Raw genomic sequence first — 26073 nt, forward strand, 5'->3', positions numbered from 1 at the left:
CTCTGTAGACATTTCTTTTAGGATCCTAGGATGCAGCCATCCAGGGGACTTACCTTATCCCCATTAGTTTGTCCAATGCAACTTCTCCAGTGATGGTATTCAATTGTTCCCTCCGTATTCTTTAGTATTAATGGGATATTCGATTTATCTTCCACCATAAAGACTGACGCAAAATATCTGTTTAACTCCTCTGCCATTTCCTTGTTCTCCATAACTGACACAGTGGCATGGAGGCACAGTGGTTAGCACTGTTGCTTCACAGCTCCAGGGACGCGGGTTCAATTCTCGGTTTGGGTCACTGTCTGTGCGGAGTCTGCACGTTCTCCCCGTGTCTGTGTGAGTTTCCTCCGGGTGCTCCGGTTTCCTCCCACAAGTCCCAAAAGACGTGCGTGTTCGGTGAATCAGACATTCTGAATTCTCCCTTTGTGCACCCGAACAGGTGCCAGAGTGTGCCGACTGGGGGCTTTTCACAGTAACTTCATTACAGTGTTAATGTAAGCCTACTTGTGAAAATAATAAAGATGATTGTAATAAAGAATATTATTACGCTCTCCCAAGATTTATTTTCTAAGGAGCCTCTTTGGAGTTAAAGGTTCAATCAGATAAGCCGTGAACTTATTGAATGGTGGAGCAGGCTCGAGGGGCCGAGTGGCCTACTCCTGCTCCTAATTCGTATGTTATCACATCCTTTATAATAGATTGTAGCATTTTCCCTCCTACTGATGTCAGGCTAATGGGTTTGTGGTTCCCTGTTTTCTCTCACCCTCCTTTAATATTGGGGTTACATTTACCACCTTCCAATCTGCAGGAACCATTCCAGAATCTGTGGAATTTTGAAAGATGATCACCAATGTATCCACTATCTCTCCAGCCACCTCTTTCAACACTCTGGGATGGAGAGCATCAGCTTTTGGGGATTTATTAACTTTCAATCCCATTATTTTCTCCAGTATTGCTTTTTCACTAATACTAATCTCTTTCAGTTCCTCGTGCTCACTAGTCCCTTGGTTCTCTAGTGTTTTGGGGACAATTTCTGTATCTTCCTCTTGTGAAGACAGACACACATTGTTTAGTTTCTCTGTCATTTCCTTATTCCCCATTATAAACTCTCCTGTCTCTGCCTGGAATGGACCCACATTGGTCTTTGCTAATCTTTTCCTTTTCACATTCCTATAGGAGCTTTTCCAGTTCTCCCCAGTTTGTTCTCATATTCTATTTTTTCTTTAGCAGTTTCTTGGTCCTTTGCTGAAGTTCCCAATCCCAGGCTCACTACTATTTGGGCCACTTTATGAGTCTCCTCCATTGATCTAATGGAATCTTTAACTTTTCTTGTCAGCCACAATGTCTTCACTTTTGAGGTTTAATTTTTGCTTCTTAAAGGAATCTATATTTTATGTAAATAAAATGCGAGTGGTTGCCTGTCTATTGTCTATCGTCATACAAAGAACAACAAAGAACAAAGGACAGTACAGCACAGGAACAGGCCCTTCGGCCCACCAAGCCTGCTCGGATCATGATGTCTGACTAAACTAAAGCCTTCTGTGCTTCCAGTGTCTGTATCCGTCTATTCCCATCCTATTCATGTATTCGTCAAGATGCCTTTTAAACGTCACTATCGTACCTGCTTCCACCACCTCCTCCCGCAGCGAGTTCAAGGCATTCAACACCCTCTGTGTAAAAAAAACCTCCCTTGCACATCTCCTCTAAACTTTGCCCCTGGCACCTGAAACCTATGTCACCTGGTAATTGGCTTTTCCAACCTGGCAAAAAGCTTCTGACTATCCACTCTGTCCGTGCTACTCATAATTTTGTAAACTTTTATCAGGTTGTCCCTCAACCTCCGTCGCTTGAGAGAAAACAATCCAAATTTACCCAACCTCTCCTCATAGCTAATACCCTCCAGGCCAGGAAACATCCTGGTAAACCTCCTCTGTACGCTCTCCAAAGCCTCCACATCCTTTAGGTAATGTGGTGACCAGAATTGTAGGCAATATTCCACGTGTGGCCTAACTAAAGTTCTGTACAGCTGCAGCATGACTTGCCAATTTTTATACTCAATGCCCCGACCAATGAAGACAAGCATGCCGTCTGCCTTCTTAGCTCCTTATCCACCTGCGTTGCCACTTTCAGTGATATGGTTATTGTAATTTCCCAACCTACCACAGACAACTTGCCCCTCAGACCATGACAGTTTCCTTCTGCGAGAAACACCCAGATACATTAGGCAAAAGAACCATGTAACCACCATAGCCCATCTTCATGGCAACGTGGCTGCTTTGGAACTAAATATCTTCCAACGTGCAAACACCTTTTCATTCTGTGCTCCTCGTCAAACTTGGAACCAGGTAATCGCAACGAGGCTCAAAAATGGTCAGCCCACCGGAGGCAGAGGTGTTAGACCGGCCAGTCCAGCAGAAAGAAACCCTCGAATCATCACCATTCACCAGATGTCAGAATGAACAAAATGCAGCCCTGGATGTCAGTGAGAGCAGAAACAATAACAACAGAGCCAACATCTGTAATTTATTGTGAACCTGTTGGGAGTCACAACAGGTGTGATGAATCACCAAACCCCTCCCCACATTGAGAGCAGATGAATGGTCTCTCCCCAGAATTAACTCGCTAGTGTCTCCGCAGTTGGGACCGATCATTGAATGTCTCCCCTGCTCAGAGCAGGTGAATGGCCTCTTCCAGGTGTGAACTCGCTCGTGTTCCCGCAGGGTGTGTGGATATCTGAATCCCTTCTCTCACTAAGAGCAGGTTAACGCCTTCTCCCCTGTGTGAACTCGCTGGTGTCTCCGCAGGGTGGATAACCAAGTGAATCTCTTCTCACACTGAGAGCAGATGAACGGTCTCTCCTCAGTGTGAACTCGCTCATGTGCCAGCAGGTTCGATGAAGTAGTGAATCCCTTCTCACATTGAGAGCAGGTGAACGGCCTCTCCCCAGTGTGAACTCGCTTATGTATCCACAGGTTGGATAACTGAGCGAATCTCTTCTCACACTGAGAGCAGATGAACGGTCTCTCCCCAGTGTGAACTCGCTGGTGTGCCAGCAGGCTGGATAAGTGAGTGAATCCCTTCTCACATTGAGAGCAGGTGAACGGCCTCTCCTCAGTGTGAACTTGCTGATGTCTCCGCAGGCTGGATAACTGAGTGAATCTCTTCCCACACTGAGAGCAGGTAAACGGCCTCTCCCCAGTGTGAACTCGCTGGTGTATCTGCAGGTACGACAAAGTAGTGAATCCCTTCTCACACTGAGAGCAGGTGAATGGCTTCTCCCCAGTGTGAACTCGCTGGTGTATCTGCAGTTCCGATGAAGTAGTGAATCCCTTCTCACACTGAGGGCAGGTGAATGGCCTCTCCTCAGTGTGAACTCGCTCATGTGCCAGCAGGCTCGATGAAGTAGTGAATCCCTTCTCACACTGAGAGCAGGTGAACGGCCTCTCCCCAGTGTGAACTCGCTGGTGTGTCAGAAGTCTCGATGAAGTAGTGAATCCCTTTTCACACTGAGAGCAGATGAACGGCCTCTCCCCTGTGTGAACTCGCTGGTGTCTCTGCAGGTCAGATAACCTAGCGAATCTCTTCTCACACTGAGAGCAGGTGAACGGCCTCTCCCCAGTGTGAACTCGCTGGTGTGTCCGCAGGTTTGATGATGTAGTGAATCCCTTCTCACACTGAGAGCAAGTGAACGGCCTCTCCCCACTGTGAATTCGCTGATGTATCCGCAGGCTCAATGATGTAGTGAATCTCTTCTCACACTGAGAGCAGGTGAACGGCCTCTCCCCCGTGTGAATTCGCTGGTGTGACTTCAGGCTGGATAACCGAGTGAATCCCTTTTCACACTGAGAGCAGGTGAACGGCCTCTCCCCAGTGTGAGCTCGCTGGTGTGACTGCAGGGCGGATAACTGAATGAATCCCTTCTCACACTGAGAGCAGGTGAACGGCCTCTCCCCAGTGTGACTGCGCCGATGAGCTTCCAGTGCAGATGGAACCCTGAATCCCTTCCCACAGTCCCCACATTTCCATCGTTTCTCCAGGGTGGGGGTGTCCTCGTGTCTCTCCAGGTTTGTCGATCAGTTGAAGCCTCGTCCACACACAGAACACGTGTACGGTCTCTCCCCGCTGTGAATGGTGTGATGCTTTTTCAGGCTGTGTAACTGGTTAAAGCTCTTTCCACAGTCACTGATCTGGAACACTCTCACTCGGGTGTGTGTGTGTCTCTCGGGGCTTTTCCAGTCACACTGATGTTTTGAAGCGGACAGAAAAGACAAACATTTCTCCTTCTAGATTCAAAGTCCGGTGATGTTCAGTTCCAAGGAATTGAGAGACTCAGTCAGATTGAGATGTGATGTTTGAGATTTCTGTCTGTAATTCCTCCTCTTCTAATATCCTGTAAAAACAATTTACAAAAGTTACTTTTCTTCTCCTCATTTTGGAGAAGGTATCCTGAGGGTAACGACAGTCTGGCCGTGGGGTTAATCCTCTGGGTCCTCAGTCTTATTGAGGAATGTCCCCTTGGATCTATTGTGGTGGTGATTCTTTTGTATTTTTGTTATTACGGGAGGGTTTATGTGTTGTTGACTTTATCCTACTCTGGTACAGACGGAGCTTTTATCTGTGAAAGGAGCAGTTTGGGGAGACTTTGGTGCCTCTGGTGTAAAGTGAGTTGGAGGAGGGGGTAATGGCGCACGCCCGATTGTGGTGTGAAAATCTGTTCCTGTCTCTCTGTCGCCTAACTAATGGCGGCAGTTAATCTGCAAATTTTCTCAGGGAATGTACGGGGCATCCATCACCCTATCAGAAGGGAAAAAGATTGTCTCCTTTCTTAAGGAGAAAGTCGACATAGCTTTATTACAGGAAACCCATCTGGATTATGAGGAACACTTTGAATTGAGGCGGGATTGGTTGGGGGCAGTTTTTTTCACCTCTTTTTCATCGAGTAGCAGGGTTGTGGCAATGCTTATTATACACTATCCAAGCAGTCAGGGTAACTCTGCCGATTACAATGTGCATGTCAATTTCCTTTGTGCCGATCCCCCCATCTCCTGTCCCTCCCCTCCGCCCCCTTCACTCGTCGTTGCTGGGTCCTTTCCTGGGCCCATCACTGTACAATGGGAGTTCTGTTATTTACAAGTGGACGGTGCCCTCCCTTTCCCCCCATTGATGGGCCTCCCCCCTTCTGCCCCACGCACTCCCTGTCCTGTTTTAAACCTTCCCTTGGGGGTTTCTCTTCTTGTGTTTTTGTTCTGTGCTCTCTGGTCTCTGTGTCAGTTAGTTTCTGGCCCCCCCTCCCCACATCCCTTTCCTGCCTGCTCCCTGTGATCCCGTTGGCTCCCGTACGCCCACCTCCCTCCCCAGTGTTTCATTGGCCGCTGGCTTCAAACAGGTCCTGGAACAAGTTGGTGAATGGTCTCCACACTTTGTGGGAACCATCCTCTGACCCTCAGACGGTGAGCTTGATCTTCTCCAGGTGGAGAAATTCCGATAAGTCTGCCAGCCAGTCTGCAGCCTTTAAATAGGCTGTGCAGAATTCGACAAGTCTGGGGCATACCCAGAACATTGGTTTGCTGGGCCCCGCTGGCACCATTCACATTTGTCCTCCATCTCCGGGAAGAACCTGCTCATTCAGGTTCGTGTCAGGTGTGCTCTGTGCACAACATTCAGCTGCATGAAGCTTAGCCTTGCGTAGGAGAAGGTGGAATTGGTCCCGTTCAGTGCTTCGCTCCAGAGTCCCCACCCTATTTCCCTCCCTCGCTCTTCCTCCCATTTTTCCTGGGTTTGGTCAAGTAAGGAGCGTATCCTTATTAAGAGTTGTCCGTACAGGTCCCCACAGTTTCCATTCCCCAGACTGTCTGCGTCCAGTAACCCCTCTTGCATTGTGCTTCTCAGGGTTCCTGGGTGTGCTGGTGTCTCCTTGTGGAGAAAGTTTTTGTCCTGGAGCTCATCCCTGTTTGGTAGGTCCCGTCTCTCCGTCAGCTCCTCTAAGGTCGCTAGTTTATTTCCCGTGTAAAAGTCCCTCACCATCAGGTTCCCCCGTCCTGTCTCCATCTCTTCAAGGTGGTGTCGAGAATGGCTGGTGCAAATCTGGTTGCCGCAGATGGGGGCCATGATGGACACATCGGTCAGACTGAAATGCTGCCACATCTGGTTCCAGGTTCTCAGGGTAGCTACCACCACTGGACCGGTGCTGGCGGGGATGGGAGTGTTGCCGTGACGAGGGCCCGGAGGGTCATTCCTGTACATGAGGTCTCGTCCATCCTCACCCATTCCATGTTTGGATCCTTTACCCATCTCCTCACTCTTTCGGCCGTGGCTGCCCAGTGATAGTATTGCAAGTTCGGGAGGTGGAGGCCTCCCATGTTTCTTCTCCATTGTAGTACTGTTTTAGGGGTTCCTGGATTGCCCTCCACACAAAGGCCATAATCACCTTATCTATTGAATGGAAAAAGGCCTTGGGGATGTAGATCGGTCAGGATCGAAACAGGAAGAGGAACCTGGGCAGTACGTTCATCTTGATCGTCTGCATCCTCCCCGCCAGGGAAAGCAGGGATCCATCCCATCTCTGTGGGTCGTTTTTGACTTCCTCCGCCAGACTGGTCAGCTTCCACTTGTGGATCCGTGTCCACTCGTGGGAAACCTGGATCTCCAGGTCGCGGAATTTGTTTTGGGCTATTTTAACTGGGAGGCCCTCCACTCTGCCCCTCCCCCTCTCTGCCTCACCGGGAAATCTTTGTTTTTGCCCAGGTTGAGTTTGTAGCCCAAGAAGATTCCGAATTCTCTCCGGGAGAAGGGAGGGAGGGGGGTCCTTGGAGGTGTGCAGTCCCCGGTAGAAGGCCTCGAATGCTTGGTTGACCTTTTTTGGTTGGGCTACGGGACGGCTATGGTTGGGCAGCACGGTAGCACAGTGGTCAACAATTCTGCTTCACAGCGCCAGGGTACCAGGTTCGATTCCCGGTTTGGGTCACTGTCTGTGTGGAGTCTGCACGTTCTCCCCTTGTCTGCAAGGGTTTCCTCCGGGAGCTCCGGTTTCCTCCCACAAGTCCCGAAAGCCATACTGTTAGGTGAATTGGATATTCTGAATTCTCCCTCAGTGTACCCGAACAGGCGCCGGAGTGTGGCGACTAGGGGATTTTCACAATAACTTAATTGCAGTGTTAATGTAAGCCTACATGTGACAATAATAAACATTATTATCATACCAGTCTGCCTCTGTTATCCTTTACCTGGGCTATTTCCCTCGTGGCTGCCTTCTTTCTCAGCTGGTGAACCAGCAGGCGGCTAGCCCTCTCCGTGCTCATAAAAGGTCCCCCGTGTCTGGCGGAGTTGGTCACTGCCTTCCTGGTGGATAGCAGGTGAAAATTCTTTTGCAGCTTCTTCCTCTCCAGCAGAAGCTCTATGGTCAGAGCCTCGGAGTATCGTCTGTCAACCTCCAGAATGGAGTCGATCAGTTGCTGCCTAACCGCTCTCTCTTCCCTGTCTCTCCAAGCCTTTTGGTGATTATTTCTCCCCTAATCACAGCCTTCAGTGCCTCCCAGAACGTGGAAGGTGAGACTTCCCCGTTCTGGTTGTTAGTGATGTACTTGCCGATGGCCGGTGATGTTTTCTGGCAGAAGACCTTGTCGGCCAAGAGCGTCGTGTCCAACCTCCATGTGGGGCATTGGGCTTGTCCCGTCTCCAATGTAATCCATGTAATGTGGAGCGTGGTCTGAGATTACAATCATGGATTATTCCACTCTGACTATTTCTGGAAGCACCGATTTCCCCACAACAAAGAAGCCGATGCGAGTGTAGACCTTGTGTACTGGTGAGAAGAACGAGAATTCCTTCTCATCCTGGTGGAAGAATCACCAGGGATCCACTGCCCCCTCCTACTCCATGAATCGCCAGGGATCCACTGCCCCCATCTGCTCCATGAATGTTCCCAGTTCCCTCGCCGTGCCTGTCATTTTCCGTGTTCTGGGATTGATCTGTCAGTCAATGGATACTGTAAACAGTTGTGAAGTTCCCCCTCTCATGATCAGACCGCATCCCCCCTTGTCTATTTCCCGCCCACCCCACCAGATCTCCCCCCCCTTCTATCTTCCCCCCACCCCACCCCACCCCACCGTATCCCGCTCCTCTATCTGCCCCCCCCCCTCCCAGATGATCTCTTCCCAGTGGGAGATGTGCCGCGGTCCCGCTCTCTCCCATACTTCCTGGTATTAGCTTTCCCGCTGGTGTGTGGCCCCCCCACCCAGGATCGATCTGACTCCCTCCTACTCTCGCTCTGCTTGTGTCCCTGCTGTCTCCTCCTCACCCTGTCCTGCGCTCTGCTGCCCTCGCCCCCTCCCTCCTATGAGCTGGCTCCCCTGTTCATTGTGAGGTGATGCAGTTGGAGAGACCTGTGAGCCCTGTCGATCTCTGGCGGTTTGGGGAAGCTGTCCCTCCCAATCAGGTTGCCCAGCGTTTGGGCCACGTAGTCGATTGGGTCCCTGCCCTCGATCCCCTCTGGCAGGCCCACTATCCGACTGTTCTGCCTCCTTGACCGATTCTACTGGTCCACAACCTTTTCCAGCTCTCGAACTGTGCCCCCCTGCGCTTCCAATTTCCTCCACATGCCATTGAGCACCTTCTGCATGGCGGCTAGCACCTCCGCCAGCTTGACCGTCACCCTTATCTCAGCCTTAATGTCACCCTTCATTGCGTTTAGTTCCTTGGTCTGGAGCATCCGCCATCCATCGCCTGGTCGGGGGGAGGGGGTGCTTGTTTTCTGGGTCGCCGGTCTCCCTCTCTCGGGAAGACTGGAGACCACTCACCTCGTGGGGACTCCGACCCGCTTGCTCGCCGCTTCTGTCCCTGGTTCGCATCTGCTGTTCCTTAATCCACCTGCTGACCTGTTCTGAACATCGTCGCTCTTCCTTCCACAGCTGTATATAAGATTTCCCAATGTTATTATGGCGGCACATGATTTAAGTGCAAAAGTATTGCATTTTCTAATCCGATTTAAACCTTGATAAAATCTGGGCTTGAATAAAAGACGCCTTTTTGTATTTCTTTCAGTTCCTGTGTGAATACTGTACTCTCCGCAGATTGACGGGCAGCAGTTTACATGTATTCAACAAGATTGAAGTTTCTTTATAAAAATCAACTCTGAATCTCCAGAAATGATTTACACAGAGGGTAGTGGGTGTCTGGAACTCGCTGCCGGAGGAGGTGGTGGAAGCAGGGACGATAGTGACGTTTAAGGGGCATCTTGACAAATAGATGAATAGGATGGGAATAGAGGGATACGGACCTCGGAAGTGTCAACAATTTTAGATGGGCAGAATGGTCGGCGCAGGCTTGGAGGGCCGAAGGGCCTGTTCCTGTGCTGTACTTTTCTTTGTTCTTTGTCGCAGTTTCTGTGACCCTGCAGCCTTTCGAGCTGTTGCTTCCTAGCATTTTGTTGTCCGCACTATTGCTGAGGGTGAGGGGATGGGTGAGTCTGATTTTGCGGCTAAATTCGGCCGACAGTGCCTATTATTCTGTTGTATGGAAGAGAGCCACCTGATGTGCGACTACTCAGCACATCCCCGTCACAAGTTCCCTCTCTTTTGAATGTTGACTTGAAACTGTGATCTTATGTTTTGGCGATAAGGCTTGCCACCTTATCTGCCCACACAAACGATTAAACCAACCTATCCACCCCCATAAAGAACAATTTCAGCAAAAAGACCATTAGGCATGGAGATAAAAATAAAAACCACAGCAAAATGTTCATCTTAACCAGCTGTACCCGATTATGGATAGATTTAGTGACTTCTCTGGTGAGAAGATGAATTTTACTGAGTCAGAGGTCATGCTGGTGGGGGGAGGGTGGTGTTGAAGTGTAAGCCCCCTCCTCTTGCTAAGTTTCCAATCAGGTGCTCCCCTCTTGGGATTTAAATGTCTGGGAATGTCAATGACCCCTCTTTCAGACAGCTATATGGGGCCACCTTTCCACAGCTGATGGTGACTATTAGGTGGGACCTTGCCCGGTGGTCGGCTCTTCCGATTTCATGGCGAGGGAGGATCGCCTTAATTAAAATGAATGTGCTGCTCAGACTGTTGTACCCTCTGCAAATGCTGCTGATACTGCTGTCAACCAGAGTCATTAAGGAAATTAATGGAATGATTAGAACATTTATCTACAACAAAAAGAAACCTCACCTCAAGTTTGTTAGGGAGCTAAGGGAGGTTGTGTCTCCCGAATATCAGGCTTTATCAATTGGCCTCTCATCTTAGGTTCACACGGAATTTGGTTAGGATAGCTCCAACATCCATCAGGCTCGATATGGAAGCAGGCCAATCAGTTCTCCCTCAATCCAAAACTGGCACAGACTGATTACAGAATGTATCCCATTGCAATTTTTAATGTCTACTTCATTCTAAGTCTGATGCATGTTAAATTATGAGACCCCTATCTCAAATACATGTGCTCCAATCTGGCTGACTTGCTCCTCCAGGACTTTCCATCAGTGAATTCAATTCAACTGAGCCCAGAGTAAGGCACAGTGGTTAGCACTGCTGCCGCACAGAGCCAGGGTCGCAGGTTCGATTCCTTGAGTGGCTGTCTGTGTGGAGATGCGCGTTCTCCCCGTGTGTGCGTGGTTTCCTCCCACAGTCCAAAAATGTGCAGGTTAAGTGGATTGGTCATGCTAAATTGCCCCTTAGTGTCCAAAGGTGTTAGGTTAGGTGGGTTGACGATAATCAATACACCGGATTATGGGGATAGGGTGGGGAGTCTGCCTCTGTGAGTGATTTTTCTGAGGGTCAGTGCAGACTTATGATTTCTAGCCAGACAAATAAATGTGTCAAGCTCTGGGAGCAAAGAATGTCAATCTCTTTCAGAGAGACGTGGGCCTAGCTTTCCAGGGTCTGCACCCTCCCTGGATTCACTTCGTTTCCCTTCAGTTGCTGCAAGTGACCAATTGAAGGTCAGCATGAGAAAAGAAATGGAAAGGGGGAGAAAGGAAAGTGTTTTACTCACAGATGTTGGAGACAGGCGGAGATTTCATCGAACTTCCGCTTTGTAACGTCACGAGAACCCTGTGAATCAGCCAATAAGAATCACTGTGACGTTTTGGGGTCTCAGTGCGCAGGCTCGGCACGCGGACACGGGAGCCCCACCCCCACCAGTTTCCCTCCTGTACCTCCTCGAGACAAAGGTTTCCAAGAAACCGGCTGACGGCTCCAGCCAGAACGAGAAGCAGCTCGGTGAGCTCAACCTGGCCCGGGCCTGCGCATGTCCCAAGGAAGAGGGGAAGTTTGCACAGGTGCAGGGGAGAGCCCGCCTCCTGACCTTCCTTCTGAGGTTTAGACCATTGGAAAGAGTTGTGGAACCGGAAGGACTCTCGTCTTCCAGCCAATCAGCGCGCGGGCTTTGTGTGAATGATTGAGCTTCACACAGACTGAAACCTCCTCCTGTCTCTTGCAAACTCCTTTTACAGGATGTTTAAAGAGGAGGATTTACAGACTGATGCGCTAAGCGTCAAGAACCACAAAGACATGTGAGACTTTATCTCAGGCTTTAATATACTACATGGGAGGCTTACCCGACTCAGACGACCCCAGAAAGAATGGGGGCTGTCCCAGAAGAGGTTCTTATACTGACTCCCGGGGGAGTGGCTAAGGCGGAGCTCTCCGTGGCCAGGTCGGGTTACCTACCAGTGACCGAACCTCTGCAGAGTTACAGTACAATACACAGTATTACAGGGCCACGTTACGCACAACTATTATATACCATGTACAATGGTAGGGAGGTACAGTGGTGTATCACCACATTCACCCCTTGTTTAGAAGGAAGTCCGGGGTGAAAATTTGGAGCAGTGAACAGAGTCCATCAGGAGGTTCCGTGTCGTCAAAGGTCGAGACGAACGATGGGTTTGGTCGATCTCTTTGAACGTCGGAGCTGCGGCGCTGAGGTAGTGTCCGGTGGTATCCGTGCGGTCGGTGGTGCTGGTTCGCGAGGCGGCATGACTTCCCCCACCGCTTCGGCTGGCTCGAGGCGAAACTGCGGGATGACAGCGGCTGGCACGGAGTAGTAACAGGCCGAGGGATCGACGGGAGCAGAGAGGGAGTGGGGTGGAGGTTGCGGGGCGAGGGCGGCAGGGGCCCCAGAGGGGGCCAGGTCCTTGATGGAGACGGTCTCCTCACGCCCGTCGGGGTACGCTATGTACGCGTACTGTGGGTTGGCGTGGAGGAGACGGACTCTCTCCACCAGGGGCTCCGCCTTAGAGGTCCGCACGTGCTTGCGGAGCAGGACGTCTCCCGGGGACAGGAGCCAGGATGGAAGCGATGTCACGGATACCGATCTCCTGGAGAAGAGAAACATCCGCTCATGAGGGGTAGCATTCGTTGCAGTACACAAAAGAGACCGGATGGAGTGGAGTGCGGACGGGAGGGCCTCCTGCCAACGGGAGACTGGTAGGCCTTTGGACTTGAGGGCTAGCAGCACGGCCCTCCAAACAGTCGCGTTCTCCCTCTCCACCTGTCCGTTCCCCCGGGGGTTGTAGCTGGTCGTCCTGCTCGAGGCAACGCCCCTGGCGAGCAGGTACCGACGCAGCTCCTCGCTCATGAAGGAGGAGCCCCGGTCACTGTGAACGTAATTGGGATAACCGAACAGCATGAAGAGGTCGTGCAACGCTTTGACGATGGTGGCGGAGGTCGTGTCGGGGCTATCCGTGCGGTCGGTGGTGCTGGTTCGAATGCTACCCCTCATGAGCGGATGTTTCTCTTCTCCAGGAGATCGGCATCCGTGACAGAAATCTCAAACCAGACATCATGTCAGCATCTGCCAAAGACATTCAGATTCACAGAGCCTGAATGTCATTGGTCTTTGAGTCTCGAGGGAGAAATTTTGTTTTGACTACTTCAAAAGATTTTAATCATCAGTGTGACTGAAAGAGCACTGAGACACACACCGAAGTGAGAGTGTTCCAGTTAACTGACTGTGGAAATAACTTAACAGCCTGAAAAAAACATCACACCATTCATAGCAGGGAGAGACCATACGTGTTCTGTGTGTGTGAGTCAAGCCGTCAACTGATTGCCAGACCTGGCGAGTCACGTAAACACCTGCCGAATGGAGAAACCATGGAAATGTGGGGACTGTGGGAAGGGATACAAAGCCCCATCTGAGCTGGAAAGTCATCGACGCAGCCAGACTGGGGTGAGGCCGTTCACCTGCCCAGAGTGTGGGAAGGGATTTGCTCGGTTACTTAACCTTGTTACACCAGCGAACTCACACCCGGGAGAGGCCATTCACCTGCTTTGAGTGTGGGAAAGGATTCACTAAGTCATCCAACCTGAAGTTACACCAGAGAGTTCGCACTGGAGAGAGGCCATACACCTGCTCTCAGTGTGCGAAGGGATTCATTGAGTCATCCACTCCACAGAACCATCAGCAAATTCACACCAGGGAAAAGCCGTTCTCCTGCTCTGAGTGTGGGAAGGGATTCACTCTGCCATTCCACCTACAGACACATCAGCAAATTCACAATGGGGAGCGGCCTTTTACTTGCTCTGCGTGTGGGAAGGGATTAGCTCAGTTATCCAACCTGCTGTCACACCAGTGGGTTCACAGTGGGGAGAGGCCTTTCACATGTTCCATGTGTGGGAAAGGATTCATTGATTCATCCACTCTGCAGAGACACCAGAGAGTTCACACCGGGGAGAGGCCGTTCACCTGCTCTGAGTGTGGGAAGGGATTCGCTCAGTCTTACCACCTGCAGGCTCACCAGCGAATTCACACCGGGGAGCGGCCTTTTACCTGCCCCGCGTGTGGGAAGGGATTCACTCAGTCATCCCATCTGCAGACACACCAGTGAGTTCACAGTGGAGCGAGGCCGTTCACCTGTTCTGTGTGTGGGATGGGATTTATTTGTTCATCTGAGCTGCTGAGACACCGGGGCAGTCACACTGATTAGAGACATTTTCGATGCTCTGACTGTGGTGTTAATTGTATCTGTTGGGTTTCAGTATCCACAGTATTGATTGGATGGTTACTTGAGCAAATATAAAGAGCCATTCTTCTTGCCCGGTGGGCACTGCGGGGGTTGGGCTGCATCATTGACTCACAAGATAACATTTTAGTTTCAAGTTTCATAACTTTACTTTGGTAATTTGATTTTTGTTTCACTGCCCAGTCAATGTTATTGTTTGTTTTAAAGGCGCAGAAAGAGACGCTGACTGACATCAGGTGGTGTCAGGTGGTGTATAAATGGAACATTTCACTCTGAACAAATCCACACCAAATAGAGATTGAGTCCACCCTAAGGCTGGATTATTAATGGAGGTGAAGAAAAATACGCCACCACTTATAAAGGGGGAGATCAGGAATCAAAACCTCCATTCTGTTTACTGACCAGTAGAGAGAGGAGAAATCAGGGCTGTTTAAATTAATTCCCCTCCTTTCTGTAACAAGAAACACTGACTGACATGGAGTGGAGTGGGGTCAGGAGGTATCTACCTGTAATGTTTCACTCTGTGAATAAATGCATACCAAGTACAGATTGGCTCCAGTTTCTTCCTTCACCATAAAGCTCTCAGGATTATAACATGGGAACACAGAACGCTTGCCGGATGGTGAAGGTTGAAAAATAGTAGTTCAGACAGAATCCCACAATCGGAGAGCATGGGTCGGAGAGCATGGGCCGGAGAGTGGAGCTGAGTCCACAAATATCAGCCATGATCTCATTGAATGGCGGAGCAGGCTCGGGGGGCCAGGTGGCCTACTCCTGTTCCTAGTTCTTATGTTCTAATCCCAGTGGTTTTTGTGAGAAATAACTGAAGCAAGTGGAAATTGTCAGGGTCTGATTACTCGCCGATGTTCTCGGAATCTGAGCCATACGACCAGTGGAAGAATGGAGATGTGGACACGGCTTACGTCCCCACCAAGGAGGAAACAAGGTCTGGCCTCGGCATTCTCACTTCCTAATAAAAGGCAAATCAGAAGCAAAGTATTCTGGGAGCTGGGCTCCCGTCAGTTGGATCCTGATTAAAGTTTGGATTTTCCATTAGGGTTTCATTGATGAGGTTTACAAGAAAGATGATCTATTGGATGTCGATGATCATGACTGATTATCAAGTTCAATACCCTGAGACTTCCCTCCATATCCACTGATCCCTTTAGCCCCAAGAGCTGTATCTAATTCCTTTTTGAAATTACACAACGTTTGGGCCTCAACTATTTTCTGTGATCGTGAATTGCAAAGATTCACCACACTCTGGGTGAAGAAATTTCCCCTCACCTCAGTCCTAAAAGGTCTTATCCTCCCCTTATCCTCCAATTATGACCCATAGTTCTGGACTCGCCCACCATCGGGAACGTTCTTTCTGAATCTACCCTGTCTAATCCTGTTAGAATTTTGTAAGTTTCGATGAGATCCCCTCTCACTCTTCTAAACTCCATTGAATAGAATCGGCCTGGTAAACCTTCCCCTCCAGAGCAATAACATCCTTCCTCAGATAAGGAAACCAAAACTGCACACAATACTCCAGGTGTGGCCTCACCAGTGCCCTATACAATTGCAATAAAACATTTCTAATCCGATACTCAAATCCTGTTGCTATGACGGCCAACATACATTTGCCTTCTTTACTGCCTGCTGTACCTGCACGCTTACTTTCAATAACTGATGTATGAGGTCACCAAGGTCTTGCTGAGCATTCACCTCTTTCAATTAACATCCATTCAAATAATAATCTGCCTTTCCTATTTTTGCTACTAAAGCAGATAAACTCACATTTATCTACATTATACTGCACATATCATGCACATGCCCACTTACTCAGTCTGTCCAAATCCCACTGAAGCATCTCTGCATCTTCCTCACAGCTCACCCTCCCATCCAACTTTGTACCATCTTCAAATTTGGAGATAATACATTTAGTTCCCTCGTCCAAATCATTAATATATAATGTGGACAGTTGGGGTCTTTGCACAGATCCCTGCGGTACCCCATTGTCACTGCCTGCCAATCGGAAAAAGACCCATTTATTCCAACTTTTTGCTTCCTGTTTTCTATCCATCTCAAAACACTACCCGTAATCCCCTGTGCTTTAACTTTACACAGTAATCTGCCATGTGACACCTTGTCAAAGGCCTTCTGAAAGGTCAGCATGATGTGATCCAGTGATGAGTGTGTTGACACAGACTCATTCAACTGTGCAGTGCTAGACAGTGGCTGCACCTCAACAGTATGTGGATCAGATTGTTGGAAATGTTAACCAGATTCACCTCATGGTGAAGATCGACACAAGGTTCAGGAGTATAAAATTCTTCTTGTTTCAGTTTTGTGATATCAACACATTGAAGTCATTAAAAAGAGTGGGGGTTCCATGCAGCATAGCTGGAGTCAGTCACTTTATCGGGACTGTAGTCTCTGGTGAGATATCCTTTATGTGGGGTAAACCTTCCAAAAAAATGCACAAATACAACTGGATAGGGAGCAAAACAAAGCAATTGGTTTACAATTCAGTGGATGTGTAGTTCACTCAATCAGGACATTATTGTATCCCCTGAACAATACCTGATGTTTCTAATCAGAGTGTTTGAGAAGGATTAATGGCATCGGGTGATACGAATCAGAGAGAAACAGCATTAAGTACACATTGGTCATTCCTCCATTGTCCAATGAAATTCACTCATCTTCCAGCTCTCTGCTGAGTTCCACGTCCAGTTTAAGATGAAAAATGTCACTTTTCACCTGGTTTCTGAGAGTTTGCTACTTCCAGTCAATCCAGTCAAAGGTCCGAGTGCAACTGAACATTCCTCGTTGTTCTGCACAGGTGAATCTCAGTCTTCAAAACAGACTCTGCTGATTTCAGATTTGAACTTTATTGTCCCTTTTCTCTCAGAGGGTTGTGCAACTTTGGTCCTCTCTGCCTCAGAAGGTAGAGGCAGGTTCATTAAATATTTTTTAGGAGGTAGCTAGATATTTATTAGGCATGAGAATCAAAGGTCATTGGGTAGTACCAGGTCAGCCATGATCTCAATGAAAAGTGGAACAGGCTCGAGGGGCTGAATGGCCTATTTCTGCTCCTATCTCACACGTCCTCATCTTTCAACTCGACAAAAAAAAATCTTCGTTAATTCCATAGTTAACTTGTCTCTCCCTCTCTTCGTTACCTGTTGTCGTACAGTCATATAGACAGACTGGGATTGTTTCTGCTGGAGTTTAGGAGAGTGAGGGGTTGATCTGATTGAAGTAAATAAGATCCTGAACGGTATTGACAAAGTGGACGTGGAAAGGATGTTTCCTCTTGTGTGTCTGTCCTGAAATAGGGGGCATTGTTTTAAAATTAGGGGGTCACCCTTTTAGGACTTGGCCAAGAATTTTTGTCCCTCAGAGGGATGTGTGACTTTGGAACGCTCTGCCGCTGAAGACGGGTCACTGAATATTTTTAACAAGAGGTAGATAGATTCTTGTTAGGTAAGAGAATCAAATGTTACAGGGGAAATGTGGAGCTTGAAGTACAATCGGATCAGTCATAATTTTATCAAATGGCGGAGCAGGCTTGAGGGGCCGAATGGCCGGCTGCTGTTCCTAATTCATAGTCTCAGATTAAAGTTCATTTTCCAGCCTTAAACATTTAAAATTGGCTTTTTAAAAAAAAATTTAGAGTACCCAATTCATTTTTTCCAATTAAGGGGCAATTTAGCGTGGCCAATCCACCTAACCTGCACATCTTTGGGTTGTGGGATTAAAACCCACACAGACATGGGGAGAATGTGCAAACTCCACACGGACAGTGACCCAGAGCTGGGATCGAACCTGGGACCTCGGCGCCACAGTCCCAATGCTAACCACTTAGCCACATGCCGCCCTTAAATTCTCTTTTTGAGATAAGTTCAAAATGGCTTCGTTTTGAACCAAGAACTGGTTCTTTATTTGGCCAAGATCTTCCTTGGGCCACTTTAAGAACATCATCCAGATGCTGTTTCTGCTCAAGCAGAAAGGTTTGATATTCTCGTTTGGTCTGAGCTTTAAACAATTCTCAATCTGTCAGTTTCTCCTGATCCCATTTAGATTGGATTCCATTGAATTATTTCTGAGGAACATCAACAGCCTCTTCGTTTTGGATCTTGCATTTTCTTTCTGATACTTTGAATCTTCCACACATTTCACCAATCAGTTTACACCAATCGTTCTGAGGTTGTGACTGGTCTTTTGATCTCAGTCCAGTGGATTGGATTTTTTTCAGCTGTATCCTGTATCTCACTAACAGGACCATTTAGTTCAGTGTGAATGGTCATTAACCCTTTCTGCTCATTCTGAGATCTGGATGGTAGGATGCTATTAAAATGAATGTCTTGTTTTTTTGCACAAGTAAAATCAAACAGCCAAGTACTTTGTAAACCATGTCTGGGCAGCAACTAAGAGAGCAGAAGGAACAGGAAAGATTAGGGAACAGGCTGTTCTTTGACTATTAAATGTCTCAATTGCAGAGCGCTGTGAGCCAGGAAGCAGGCTGGTCACAGATGAGGTGTTGAAGAACCAAGTAAGAGAGAGAGTGAGGGGAAGCCGTCCCCAGGGAAACAGCTCAGCTACAGATGAAGTGCTGAAGACAAAAGGCCAGTTTGTGCAAAAGATCATTTTCTTTGCTAAACCGAAGACCATTCCCAAGTCCTGGTCACTTAGGCCGTACCGTGTGGTAGTTACTGGCTAGATTTGACCAATGGATTTATGGTTGTTGTTTGGTAAAAGGAGGGGTCTCGGTAGAGTTGAGGATTATGTGGGAAATAGATGCCTTTGTGTTCCCCGTCTTTGAGAGACTAAGTGCTTACTGTTAATGTGCCGAAGTATAAGATTGTTCTTTGTAATGTTTCATTATCTTTCATCTACTTTACTGAAGACTTTTATTGTTGTTTAATGAAAGAGGGTTGAGTTCTCACTGTTTCCACAGACCTTTCTCACTAGTATCCAAAAAGACAAGCCACCACACAAACCAGTGTTTCAGGTGAAATGAAAATGAAATGAAAATCGCTTATTGTCACAAGGAGGCTTCGATGAAGTTACTGTGAAAATCCCCTAGCCGCCACTTGTTCGGGGAGGCTGGTACTGGAATTGAACCTTGCTGCTGGCCTGCTTGGTCTGCTTTAAAAGCCAGTGATTTAGCCCAGTGTGCTAAACCAGCCCCTAGTTGGAACACTCTCCCTCTTCCACGGGGTTTCGGATCAGCTTTCAGTCCTTTCTGTGCCGGTGTTTGATTTGGAAATTCTGAAAAACCTTCCGCCGCCTCTTTAGTGTCCGTTACTAGAATTGTTCCATCGATATAGTTTCTTCCATCAATTTGTTCCTTAACTGGATCACAGGTAACTGAGGGATTTCACGAGAAACATCTTTACCCAGCGAGTGGTGAGAATGTGGAACTCACTACCACAGCGAGTGGTTGAGGTAAACAACGTGAATACATTGAAGGGGAAGCTAGATACATACATGCGGGAGAAAGGAATAGAAGGAGATGCTGATGGGGGAGATGAAGAGGGCTGGGTGGAGGCTCATGTGGAGCATTAATATTGACAGAGACCAATCAAGATGACTGGCCTGACCCTGTGCTGTAGACTCAATGTAACAGAGGCAAATGGATTTATTTTAGATCCAACTGTAGTGGGGGGAAACCACTATTTACTATCCAGGGTAAAATAAATGTCCTTCATCAGCTTTTTAGGGTAATCTCAGTGGAAATATGCTCTCCCGGGCTGTTACAATCCTGGTCGGGACTGTTAATATTTAAAGAGAAATCCAAACACTCAGTAATTAACTAAAAGAACCGAACCACAGGACTACATTCCTCTTAGCAAAACAAACTTTAATGGAAATTAAACAAAATGAATAAAGTTCATGCTACTAACCTAACACTATGATTGGTAATTATTTAAGTTCTAATTCCATTCTACATTCAGTTCCACCCAAGGGTTCCCTTACACACCAGTCGACGAGGACCCAGGTTCGATCCCGGCCCTGGGTCGCTGTCTGTGTGGAAATTGCACATTCTCCCCGTGTCTGCGTGGGTCTCACCCCCACAAGCCAAAGTTGTGCAGTGTAAGTGGGTTAGCGATGCTAAATTGCCCCTTAACTGAAAAAAAAAATTGTGTACTCTGAATTTATTTATTTTCAAAATCTGTATGAATATTGGCCTCGGGGGCATTATACAGCAGACAAATCCAGGAGGCAAATGTAGGACCGATTGCAAATCTCCCCCAAATCTCAAATAGTTCCATTCCAGCCTATCAAATGTTTTTCAGCATCCAAAGACACAATGACCTCAGGCTCCAGAGCAGTGGAGGGGGAGAGGACAATGTTTCAGAGGCGTTGAGCATTGGCCGACAACTGCCACCCCTTCACAAAGCCTGTCCAATCTTCAGGCACGATAACTGGGAGACACGGCTCCAGCTGGAACGACGCCCTCAGCCAACAGCTTAACATCGGTGTTCAGAAGTGAAATGGGTCGGTACGACCCACCTTCTACTGGGTCCTTGTCCCCCTTGAGGAGCAAAGAAATTGAGGCTCGAGTGAGGGTCAGGGGTAGTGACCCCCTGCACAGCGAGTGGTTAAACATGTCCATTAACAAAGGTATGAGCTGCTCCGAGAACATTTCTAAAATTCAGCTGGGAAGCTGTCCGGACCTGGGGCTTTGCCAGATTGCAGCTGCCCAATACACATCAATATTCCTGCCCGGCACAGGGGGGGGGAATCCAATTCCCATCTCCTGCCTCCCTCTCCGGTCGAGAAATGTAAACCATCCAAAAAAAACATCATACCTGATGTGTTTGGAGGCTCCGACTCATACAGCTCACGGTGATATGAACCGAAAGCTGCATTAACCTGGAGAGGAGCTGATCCAGGTTATCTTCCTTATTCCGAAGGTGATCAGCCTTCTCCCCATGTTTGTGCAAGGTGTCCCTGGAACACCGTAACTGACCCACAGACTTATCCATAGATATCAGTTCAAATTGGAGCTGTAATTTCTTCCTGTACGTCAGTCGCTCCGGTGTTGGGACAAGTAAATATTGGCGGACAACTTCCAAAATGGAGTCCACCAGTCTTTGTCGCTCCAATCTCTGTTTTCATGGTGTGAGCTTTATAGGAGATCATTTCCCCCATGATTACATCTTTAGGGCCTCCCAGAGTGTGGAAGGAGATATTGACTCTGATTTGTTGAGCTTTGGCCGCAGACAACCACTCACAACATTTGTCATCAGACCTCAGCGTGGTGTCGAGTCTCCAAGGTGGGCGTTGGGAAGGGCCAAAATCAACAAAATGAGGGGCGTGGTCAGAGATGACAATTGCCGAATATTCGGCTGCCGCCACTGAAGGGAGGAGGGACTTAGCAACAATAAAACATCAATTTGGGAATAACAAGACTCCACTAAAATTACATTTAAGCTCCTATTCACAAACTTAACCCCCTGTCAGAATGAACATGGTTCAGTCCTGGATGTGATTAACAGCAGCAATAACGGCAGAATCCAACCCCTGTCATCACTCGTGAACTCGCTGGTATCTCCGCAGGTGTGTTGACTGAGTGAATCCCTTCCCCCGCACCGTGCAGGTGAACGGCCTCTCTCCAGTGTGAACTCGCTGATGTCTCCGCAGGCTGGATGAATGTCTGAATCCCTTCCCACACTGAGAGCAGGTGAATGGCTTCTCTCCAGTGTGAATTCGCTGGTGTATCCGCAGTGTGGATAACTGAATAAATCCCATCCACACTGAGAGCAAATGAATAGCTTCTCCCCAGTGTGAACTCGCTGATGTTTCCACAGGGTGGATGAATGTCCAAATTTGTTCCCACACTGAAGGCAGGTGAATGGCTTCTCCCCAGTGTGAACCCGCTGGTGTGTCTGTAGGTGGGATAACTGAGTGAATCCCCTCCCACACGGAGAGCAGATGAACGGCTTCTCCCCAGTCTGAACTCGCAGGTGTGTCTGTAGGTGGGATAACTGAGTGAATCCCTTCTCACACTGAGAGCAGGTGAATGGCCTCTCCCCAGTGTGACTGCGTCGATGAGATTCCAGCTCTGATGGGAAACTGTATCCCTTCCCGCAATCTCCACATTTCCACGGTTTCTCCATGTTTTGGGTCTCCTCGTGTCTCTCCAGGTCCAACAGTCAGTTGAAACCTCGTCCACACACACAACACGTGTACAGTCTCTCCCCGCTGTAAATGGTGCGATGTGTTTTCAGGCTGTGTAACTGGTTAAAGCTCTTTCCACAGTCAGTGCTCTGGAACACTCTCACTCGGGTGTGTGTGTCTCGGTGCTTTTCCAGTCACACTGATGTTTAAAATCTTTTGGAGTCAACAGGTCGGGCAAACATTTCTCCTTCCAGATTTAATGGTCGATGAACCGAGTGACTGTCAGATCTAGACGTGATGTTTGAGATTTCTGTCTGTAAATCCTATCCTTTTAACATCCTGTAAAAGGAGTTTACAAAAGACATCATTGTCAGTACAGGATAGAAATTCAGAACAGATTATTTTAATTTCTTTGGAACATTCTTTCCTCTCTCGTTCCCCAAAAGCTGTAAATCTCCATCCCACACACTCTCCCTCCATTCTCACTCTGCTGTATCTAATATTCACCCTCCCAATTCTGCTGAAGATGCTGATTCAGAATGATTGACAAATCCATGCTCACTGCTTCCTGTCCTGGACACAGAGGTCATAAGAAATAGGAGCTGCAGTTGGCCATTTGGCCCATCGAGCCTGCTCAACCATTCAATGAGATCCATCCCAACAGAACCCGCCTGCGAGTGATCAACGAGGCAAAGGCTAAAACATCCCCCGCTATTGCCTGCAACTCCGGCACGTCCGACACCCCGAACATGTCCCCCAGGGGACTGGGCTCTAAATCCACACACAAGATCACCGACATGGTGCTGAAGAACAACCTCCAAAATTTCTCCCAACTTCGGGCAGGACTAGAAGATGAGAACATGATTGGCTGATCCCCTCCCTACACCGCTCACAAATATCCTCCACCCCCTCAAACAACTGGGTCAGGTGGCTCTGTGTACTACCTTTAGCTGCATTAACTCCAGCCTCGCACACGAGGTTGAGGCGTTCACCCTCCGCAGCCCCTCACACCACAGCCCCTCCTCCAGCTCCACCCCCACTTCCTCACATAAATCGCCGAGACGACCCTCCTGCCGAACTCCATCACTGACACCATCCCCTCCATCAAAGAGGAAGGCGGTGTCACCGGAAAGGTTGGAAAATCCTTTTTTGAGAAGTCCTGCACCTGCATCTACCTGAAAACCCCTCCCCTTGTGAGACCCTAAACTTCTCCGCCAACTCCCTAAACTCGCAAACTGCCCCTATGGAAATAAGTCCTCCATTTCCATCACCCCCTCGCTCCTCCCATCCCCAAAACGATGCAGCCATCCTCCCCAGCTCAAATCTGTGGTTCCCTCGGATTGGCATCAACTTTGACCTCAACCCCCCCAACCTAAAGTGCTGCACAAATTGTCTCTATATTTTCAGCAAGGCCACCACCACAGGACTCCCTGAGAACTATCCTGGGGAAACGGGAGCAGCGCCATCGCCAGCACCTGCAACCCCCACCCCTTACAATAGCCAGTCTCCATCCTCTCCCACAAAGCCTCCATCTCTCTGCTCCAAACATGCACCTTCTTCACGTTTGCCGCCCAATAATAGTCTAACAGGTTCGGGAGTGCCAAGCCTCTGACTGTCGCCCTTTCTGAATCACTGTCTTCTTAATCCTTGTAACCTACCCCCCACACAAATGACAAAACCAACCTATCCACCCCATAAAGAACGATTTCGGCAAAAAGACCGATAAAAATAAAAACCACAGCACAATGTTCATCTTAACCAGTTGCACCCGGGTAGTGGATAGATTTAATGCCTTCTCTGCTTCTAAGATCAATTTTACTGAGTCCAAGGTGGGGAGGGGTTGAGGGCCCCCTCCTCTTGCTAACTTCCCCTTCAGATGGTTCCCCCTTGGGAGTTAAATATCTGGGAATGTCAATGACCCCCTCTTTCAAACAGCTATTTGGGCCACCTTTCCACAGCTGATGGTGACTATTAGGTGGGTCCTTGCCCGGTGGTCGGCTCTTCCAATTTCATGGCGAGGGAGGATCGCCTTCATTAAAATGAATGTGGTGCCCAGACTGTTGTACCCTCTGCAGATGCTGCCTATATTGCTGTCAACCAGAGTCGTTAGGGGAATTAATGGGATGATTAGTACATTTATCTGGAACAAAAAGAAACCTCGCCTCAAGTTTATTAAGCTCCAATCAACAGGAGCTAAGGGAGGGTTGGGTCTCCGGAATATCGGGCTATATCAATTGGCCTCTCATCTAAGGTTCATAAGGGATTGGGTGAGAATGGACCCAACATCCCCCTGGCTCGATATAGAAGCAGACCAGTCACTTCTCCCTCTATCCAAAACTGGCATAGGCGGATTACAGAATGCACCCCCATGGAATGTTTAATGTCTGTAGTTCATTAAAAGTCTGATATATTTGGTAAATTATGTGACCCCTATCTCAGATATATAAGTTCCAATTTGACTGACTTGCTCTTCCAGGGATTTCCATCAGTGAATTAAATTCAACTTAGGTCGGGAGTCGGGCACAGTGAGGCACGGTGGTTAGCACTGCTGCCGCACAGAGCCAGGGACCCAGGTTAGATTCCTTGAGTGGCTATCTGTGTGGAGTTTGCACGATCTCCGTGTCTGCTCCGGTTTCCTCCCACAGTCCAAAGATGTGCAGGTTCAGTGAATTCATCATGCTAAATTGCCCCTTCGTGTCCAAAGGTGTTAGGTTAGGTGGGTTGACCATGATCAATGCATGAGGTTACGGGGATAGGGTGGGAAGTGTGCCTCCGTGGAGTGCTTTTTCTGAGGGTCAGTGCAGATTGAAGGACAGAATTGCCTCCTTCCGCACTGTAGAGATTCTAAGTCATCTATGTTATGTTATTCATTTGAATTCGACTATGCTGTTAGTCCATTTGTAATATTTTGGGGGTGTGTCCTGCATTATTATCCTTCCATTTTTATATAATCTTACCCTCTTTCTCCACTCACTATGTTAACCTGTTAACTGGTTGTTCAATGGATCAGGCAGTTCATCTCGAGGCTCTGGTCGCTCAAATATCCTGTTACGAATTAATTCTGCAATGTGTTGCTTGTATTTATGCTGGCCGTATCAGTTCTGCACTGTACCCATTTTCCACAAAATTTCTATTATTCTGTTGCATTCATTGTTTAAAAAACATATCAAAAGAAATATTAAAAATATTAACTCATTCATGAATACTCCACTGATCCCTTTTGAAGAGAAATCCAGAAACTAACACTCTTGAGGGAAGAGATGACTGTAAATATATACCATAGCTACAGCACAATAATACACTACTGAAATAATAATAAATATACTTCATTATAGAACCATAAATAATATATCTAATCTGTACCATTTAACAACACTGGACATATCTCTGTCCGATATTAATTTACTGACCTCTTAAATGTCAGCCATCTCCTGGGGAAAGCAGCCCTTTAATTGTGAACTTCAGGAAATAGACCATTCTTTTAACCAAATAAATAAATGTGTCAAGCTGAGGGAGCAAAGGATGTCAATGTCTTTAAGAGAGAGAGAGAGACCTGGGCCAAGCTTTGCAGAGTCTGTACCCTCCCTGGATTCACTTCCTTTCCCTTCAGTTGCTGCAAGTCACCAATTGAAGGTCAGAATGAGAAAAGAAATGGAAAGGGGGAGAAAAGAAAGTGTTTTACTCACAGATGTTGGAGACAGGAGGAGGTTTTACCTTCACATCCGCTGTGACATCACAATAGAGCCCTGCCTGAATCAGCCAATTGGAATTACTCTATTCCGAAGTGTCGTCACTGGGTTCCAGTGCGCGGTCGCGGGAGGCCCGCCCCCACCCGTTCAACCTCCTCCCTCGACACCAGGTTTCCAGGCAACCGGCTGACGGCTGCGACCAGAGCTGGAGGCGGCTCGGTGATCTCCCCCCTGCCTGAGACTGCGCATGTTTGAAGGAGAGTGGAAGCTGCGCGTGTGCAGGCGAGCTCAACTCCTGAGAGGCATTG

At 48.2% G+C, this 26073-nt stretch overlaps 1 protein-coding gene and 1 long non-coding RNA gene across 2 annotated transcripts; both read right to left on the minus strand.

The window, feature by feature from the left end:
- Positions 1–2486: 2486 nt before the first annotated feature.
- On the minus strand, positions 2487–4073 carry LOC140417978 (uncharacterized; the record flags this gene model as incomplete). The annotated part of the gene is made up of 1 exon (XM_072501409.1): positions 2487–4073. A coding segment is annotated over one exon (1323 nt), but the record flags the coding sequence as incomplete, so codon positions are not given.
- Positions 4074–19791: 15718 nt separating this feature from the next.
- On the minus strand, positions 19792–26056 carry LOC140420102 (uncharacterized). Its single transcript, XR_011946188.1, has 2 exons — positions 25763–26056; positions 19792–22415 (listed from the first exon to the last, which is right to left on the minus strand). It is a non-coding gene; the product is annotated as an uncharacterized lncRNA (long non-coding RNA).
- Positions 26057–26073: the final 17 nt, after the last annotated feature.

The sequence above is a fragment of the Scyliorhinus torazame genome, chromosome 5 (assembly GCF_047496885.1).
Source record: "Scyliorhinus torazame isolate Kashiwa2021f chromosome 5, sScyTor2.1, whole genome shotgun sequence".
In the NCBI taxonomy this organism is placed as follows: domain Eukaryota; kingdom Metazoa; phylum Chordata; class Chondrichthyes; order Carcharhiniformes; family Scyliorhinidae; genus Scyliorhinus; species Scyliorhinus torazame.